Source organism: Oncorhynchus tshawytscha, linkage group LG18 (genome assembly GCF_018296145.1).
Source record: "Oncorhynchus tshawytscha isolate Ot180627B linkage group LG18, Otsh_v2.0, whole genome shotgun sequence".
NCBI lineage: Eukaryota > Metazoa > Chordata > Actinopteri > Salmoniformes > Salmonidae > Oncorhynchus > Oncorhynchus tshawytscha.
In genome coordinates this window covers 37438239-37445369 of record NC_056446.1, presented here as the reverse complement: position 1 = coordinate 37445369, position 7131 = coordinate 37438239, and the positions used below count along the sequence as shown (strand labels likewise).

The 7131-nt window shown below is 48.7% G+C and overlaps 1 protein-coding gene across 1 annotated transcript; it reads left to right on the top strand.

Annotated features, from left to right (window-relative positions):
* Positions 1-4637: 4637 nt before the first annotated feature.
* LOC121839944 (pinin-like) lies at positions 4638-6338 on the top strand. Its single transcript, XM_042300537.1, has one exon. The coding sequence runs from the start codon at positions 4638-4640 to the stop codon at positions 6336-6338; it is 1701 nt and encodes a 566-aa protein (XP_042156471.1).
* Positions 6339-7131: the final 793 nt, after the last annotated feature.

Sequence of the window (7131 nt, the reverse complement as noted above, 5' to 3'; positions counted from 1 at the left end):
TAGTGTGTCAAGGTGACCTATACTGGATACTACTCTAGTGTGTCAAGGTGACCTATACTGGATACTACTCTAGTGTGTCAAGTTACACTATACTGGACACTACTCTAGCGTGTCAAGTTACACTATACTGGACACTACTCAAGTGTGTCAAGTTACACTATACTGGACACTAATCTAGTGTGTCAAGGTGACCTATACTGGACATTATACTGGACACTATACTGGACACTACTCTAGTTGCTGAGCTGCAAAAGCCCTGGGTCTGCCAGCAGGAGGTTTATTCCCCCCTTATCAACCACATGACAGCTGGCTCACATGTCAGAATAACCCCTTCTAGTGCTCAGCTGTGTGTGTGTGTGTGTGTGTGTGTGTGTGTGTGTGTGTGTGTGTCTGCGTTTGTGTGTGTTTGTCTGTGTGTTTGTCTGTGTGTGTGTGTGTGTGTGTGTGTGTGTGTGTGTGCTTTGTTCAGCTGACATGAATAGTGTGGGTACACAGAGATAGTGTAGATCAAACAGATTTAGAGTATTTAGGGGTCATAGTGGGAGAACTCATGGTCCTTAATGAATATTTTCAAGACATCCAGACTTGCAAACGGCATTTCAACATTGTAGGTTAAATCCATGCCGCTATATGTTAATCTGTCTCCAGGTTTATTCTATTAGGTAGAGAAACCCTGTACTGATTAAAGTTAAGGTATTAGCTACCCTTAAATCTCCTTTCACCGTCTGCCTGTTTATTCAGTCTGCAGTCTATGTGCCTCATCCACCCCCCCAGCTCCATGCTGAATTGCATTATGGTTAGTGCTATCTGGGATACTTGGAACGTCCTCCCTCCCCTAAACCCTTACCCTTACACTAACCATAACCCTTACCCTAACCTAAACCCTTACCCTAACCATAACCATAACCCTTACCCTTACCCTAACTCTTACCCTTACCCTAACCATAACCCTTATCCTTACCCTAACCATAACCCTTACCCTTACCATAACCATAACACTTACCCTAACCATAACCCTTAACCTTACCATAACTCTTACCCTTACCCTAACCATAACCCTTACCCTTACCCTAACCCTTACCCTTACCCTTACCCTTACCCTAACCATAACCCTTCCCCTAACCATAACCCTTACCCTAATCATAACCCTTAACCTAACCATAACCCTTACCCTAACCATAACCCTTACCCTAACCATAACCCTTAACCTTACCCTTACCCTTACCCTAACCTAAACCCTTACCCTTACCCTAACTATAACCCTTAACCTTACCATAACTCTTACCCTTACCCTAACCATAACCCTTGCCCTTACCCTAACCTTTACCCTAACCATAACCCTTACCCTAACCTTTACCCTAACCATAACCATAACCCTTACCCTTACCCTAACCATAACCCTTACCCTTACCCTAACCCTAACCATAACCCTTACCCTTACCCTTACCCTTACCCTTACCCTTACCCTAAACATAACCCTTACCCTTACCCTAACCATAACCACAACCCTTACCCTAACCATAACCATAACCCTAACCATAACCATAACCCTTAACCTTACCCTAACCATAACCCTTACCCTTACCCTAACCATAACCCTAACCATAACCATAACAATTAATCTTACCCTAACCATACCATAACCCTTACCCAGCCTTAACACTCACCTTAACCATTTTAAATGTCAACTTCAATGAGTTAGGGAAGTCCCAAGGATCCGGGTCGCAAGGATGAATTGGAACCGTCCCAATTGCTGATGAAATTCAGTGATTGGCTCATGACCTGTCTCTCACAGTGGGAGGGCTGGTTCTGTCGCTTGTCACTTGATAATCTCAGCGCGTGCAGTTATCCATGTTGCTGTCGCTCATGGAATGTGGCAGAAACCGATGTGGAGTCAGAAACGTGTAAGTATTTATCGATACTTTCTCAGGTAGTGTTTTTTGAAAAGGAACTTGGATGACGTCTTAAAATCAACGTCTTAAAATCAATGTTTTCACCGTAACTTTTGATACTGTTGACATCTTGCATCTTGCATTGTCTCTCTCTCTCTCTCTCTCTCTCTCTCTCTCTCTCTCGCTTTCCGTTTTGATTGGGTTATTTTTGCCTCAAAACCTTTAGGCCCTAGCTATAGAAAAATATTTTAAAAAACAACTGTGCCTCTCTGCCCAGCCTGTCAAGAGTGACCAACGGGGTGTTATTCATCCCCAGTGGCTCTACCAGTGTCGAGAGGATATTCTCCCCTGCTGGCCGGCTCTCCAGGCACCATCACATTAGCCTGAAGCCACAGACTAAACTCGTGTTTCTAAAAATGAATTCAAAGGCACTAATAAGTTATTTTTTGTTAAATTTTTTATTTACTTCAGAATACGTCACAGCCTATTTTGCACCATTTACAGGCTATAATGATTTAATCCAACCACCTGTTGTTTAAACGCTGACCCACTTCATATCCCGACCAGGCTGTTGTTTAAACGCTGACCCACTTCATATCCCGACCAGCCTGTTGTTTAAACGCTGACCCAGCCTGTTGTTTAAACGCTGACCCACTTCATCGACCATAACCCACTTCATCCCGACCAGCCTGTTGTTTAAACGCTGACCCACTTCATGTCCCTGTTGTTTAAACGCTGACCCACTTCAGCCTGTTGTTTAAACGCTAACCCACTTCATATCCCGACCAGCCTGTTGTTTAAACGCTAACCCACTTCATATCCCGACCAGCCTGTTGTTTAAACGCTAACCCACTTCATATCCCTGACCAGCCTGTTGTTTAAACGCTGACCCACTTCATATCCCGACCAGCCTGTTGTTAAAACACTGACCCACTTCATATCCCGACCAGCCTGTTGTTTAAATGCTGACCCACTTCGTGTCCCGACCAGCCTGTTGTTTAAACGCTGACCCACTTCATATCCCGACCAGCCTGTTGTTTAAACGCTGACCCACTTCATATCCCGACCAGCCTGTTGTTTAAACGCTGACCCACTTCATATCCCGACCAGCCTGTTGTGTAACATGTTTTACTATGTACTTCTTTATAGGCTACAGCCTTGAAATAATTACAATTATATAGTTTCAATAATTCATTTTGGTTCCTTCTTAGTCTCCCTGTTTGTCCCCTGACCTATTTACAGTGTTGATATGCTGTGTAATATGACATGCGTCAATTTGAAATGATGTTCACTTCTTACATTAGTTCAAATATGTTTCATTCAAATCCATATGGTTTAGTTTCAATACTTAGAAAACATTTGTCCAGGTACTTACACAAATAGATGGGTGTTGATTCAATTGTGATTTTAATGAATGGAGCGAATTTGGAGCTGAAGTTTTTTCCCCTACGAGTGCTTAGTGGTTTTTAGAGGAGCAGTAGGAAAGGACATGGAGCGCCTGACGGTGTGCATGTACCAACCGCTCAACTCCCCGCACATGCTCTGATACAGATACTCTATTTTACAAAAGTGTCATGGTTACATCAAATGTTTTTTTCTCATTAATGAATGTGTACACTTGTATTCCATTCTGATCCTCTCACATACCTTGCCTGAAGAAAATGGTCAGAATGGATTTTCAGCAGCTATTACATTTTCCGTTGCTATAACAATATCCTAATATAACCGTCTCTTTTCTTATTAGGAGAAAACCATTCCAAGGGAAACAGAAGAAAGTGCACTGATGAGCTAGACTACATTGGTCAGACACTGGAGCCTCTCTTCAACCAGTCTACACACTGTATTCGGACTACAGCAGCAGTTCTCATGGAAAGGAGACACAGCACATTACATCTGTACCAACCCATCAGGGAGTGGATCTCTGTGCGGCCGTTCCTCCCCAAACTCATCCACACCCCCATCCCCATCCCCATCCACACCCACAGCCCCATCCACACCCCCATCCACAAACCTAGCCCCATCCGCACGCACAGCCCCATCCATATCCACACCCCCATCCATAAACCCAGCCCTATCCGCAGGGGTTCTGGTGGTTCCACCCACAAAATCCCCACCTCTCGTAGGGGTCAACCAATCAGTGCCCACCATCTACTAGAGAATGAGCTAGCAGAGACAGTGCAAATGGGTCAGTCAGAAGAACATGGTTTTAAAAAACAGAAACAGAGTTTTGAGGAGAACATCGAAGCGTCAGACTCTGAGCTCCACTGGTTGGCTGACCTCCCCCTATTACCTCTCTGCTCAGAGTGCAAGGCCAGGGTTGGGATGGGGAACCAGGGAGAGAAGCTCAGGCACCTGGGCTCTGCGGAGAACCGGGATGGTTGTTCCCCCAGATTTCCACTAGATCACCAGACAACCAGGAGGAGGAGTTCTGAGGGGCTGAGCTGCACCTGTAGCCTCCGACACACCCTCACCCTGTCCCCTAGGACCCTACAGACAGCAGGGACCTCCAGGCAAAGGAGGCTGAAGAGATGGATGATGAGTGCTCCCCCAGCCGAGGAGACTCTTCAGTGGGGTATTATAGAGCCGAGGCCAGCCTATCCTTCTGGCGATGTCTCCAACTTCAAGGTCATGGAAGGAAGAGAGAGATAGAAGATGGAGAAGAGTGACACTGCCATGGGGAGAGAGAGGGAGAGAGAGAAGAGGGACACTGTCATGGGAGGAGAGAGGGAGAGGAGGAATACTGCCATGGAGGGCAAAGAAGCCATGCACGAGTCCCTCAGCGCTGTTCTAGACCCCCTCAGCTCTGTTCTAGACTCCCTCAGCTCTGTTCTAGACCCCCTCAGCTCTGTTCTAGACTCCCTCAGCTCTGTTCTAGAATCTCTCAGCTCTGTTCTAGATTCCTTCAGTGCTGTTCTAGACTCCTTCAGTGCTGTTCTAGACTCCCTCAGCTCTGTTCTAGACTCCTTCAGTGCTGTTCTAGACTCCCTCAGCTCTGTTCTAGACTCCTTCAGCGTTGTTCTAGACTCCCTCAGCTCTGTTCTAGACTCCTTCAGTGCTGTTCTAGACTCCCTCAGCTCTGTTCTAGACTCCTTCAGTGCTGTTCTAGACTCCCTCAGCTCTGTTCTAGACTCCTTCAGCGTTGTTCTAGACTCCCTCAGAGGGCTTCTACTCTATGAGAACCGCCCTCATTCTCCGAACAGAGTTCTCCCATTTGAGTACCGTTACGGTTATCAAACGCCCCAAGAAGTTGTACCTCAGAAAGAAGAGCCTGTTCGCATAGACTCAGAGACGGAGCTCTCAGAGTACGACAACGAACTGTGTAACACCTCCCCCTTCCCATCTAAACCCCAAGACGTAGAGGATTCACAGGACAGCCCCAGGCAGTCTCCAGAGGGGGGGACCACCCAGGCCCTGAGCCCCAGCCAGGAAGAAGGTAGAGCGGGGGGGAAGTGGAGGGTAGAGAGAGTGGACGAAAAGATGTCAGCCCAGCGGCAGTGTGAGGAGGTGGAGAGGAGGGATGCAGCCTGGAGGGTGATGCGGAAGATTGAGGAGGTAGAAGGGATCAAACGGAGGGTCAGTCTCACCAGCGCTGACTGGATCAAAGAGGAGAGTGAGGGGAGTGTTTTTGGACTGTTTACCTCTACGCCAAATGGCTGTGTGTCTGAAGGAGAGTCAGTGTTAGAGACAAAACCCTCTCTCCAACCCCAGCTGCAGTGTTCTGTCCAGCCACCACCCTCTCTCCAGCCCCAGCCTCAGTGTTCTGTCCAGCCAACACCCTCTCTCCAGCCCCAGCTGCGGTGTTCTGTCCAGCCAACACCCTCTCTCCAGCCCCAGCTGCAGTGTTCTGTCCAGCCACCACCTTCTCTCCAGCCCCAGCTGCAGTGTTCTGTCCAGGCACCACCTTCTCTCCAGCCCCAGCTGCAGTGTTCTGTCCAGCCACCACCTGTCTCTCCAGCCCCAGCTGCAGTGTTCTGTCCAGGCACCACCTTCTCTCCAGCCCCAGCTGCAGTCCTCTGTCCAGCCACCACCCTCAGTGTTCTTCAACCCCAGCTGCAGTCCTCTGTCCAGCCACCACCCTCTCTTCAACCCCAGCTGCAGTGCTCTGTCCAGCCACCACCCTCTCTCCAGCCCCAGCTGCAGTGCTCTGTCCAGCCACCACCCTCTCTCCAGCCCCAGCTGCCGTGTTCTGTCCAGCCACCACCCTTTCTTAAGCCCCAGCAACAACAACTGCCAGAACCTTCTGCCCAAACCCAGCCCTCTCTCCAGCCCCAACCAGAGATCCAGGATTGGGGACCCACTCGGGAAGATCCTCTCCCAGTTGAGGAGCTCCGTGCCCTGGGTGAGGCGCTGAGCCAGAGCCTGCGGAGAGCCCTGAGGATGGAGGGTCTAGGGGAAGACGAGGACTGGGAGTCAGTGAGGCATAGAGAAAGAGAAGAGTCCAAATAAACTACCTGGAACTTCAACTTAGAGCAAACCACTTCAGAATCGTCATGGGAACACACTGAACTCTCCAATGACAACACCATGACCTTCGACCCTATGAGAGAATGGAAGTCCTCTCTCTCCGCCATCTTGGACAGCACTTCGTCCCTGCGGACCTCCAATAGCTTTGACAGCATGTCCCCCTTGATGTCCCCCATCCTGTCCCCTCTGTCCTCCCGGGTGTCCAGCCCTCATCTTAACCGCTGTCCCCTGCCTTGGCCCCTCTGCCAGCAGCCTGGAGAAAGACAGGAAGACAATAAAAGAATGAGGGAGGAGGAGGAGGAGAGGAAAGGGAGGAAGAACTCAGTCCTGGGCTGTCTGGTTCTGCAGGGTGGGATTAGAGAGAGAAGATACAGTTATTCTACTGTCACCAGAGAAGGGATAGCTGACAAGAAGGGGGCCAGGAAGAGAGTGGCGTGGCTGGACCTGAGTCTGAATGAGCAGAACCAGGAGAAGAATCAGAACCAGAGTGATGACCAGAGCCAAGGAAACTCCATTTGGACTGAGCCCGGTGTTTCCAGTTTGTCCTCTGGTTTCAGGTGAGTGCTCACCTGATGTATTTGATCATGTTGAAATGATAACAAGAGAAAGGACTTTACAGTAGGAGGGGAAACATACGGTGTAGAATGGATTAAGACACATTGTGTTACGCAGCTGAGCATGTGTCCTGAGATGCACAGGTTAACTGACCCATAAACACACACAACAGTAGAAGTTGTTTCTGTCCAGTGGGGGTGAATAGGTGGACATGCAGACA

Coding starts and splice junctions, on each gene's coding strand:
- LOC121839944 (XM_042300537.1), top strand. CDS start 4,638: ATGGAGGGCAAAGAAGCCATGCACGAGTCCCTCAGCGCTGTTCTAGAC.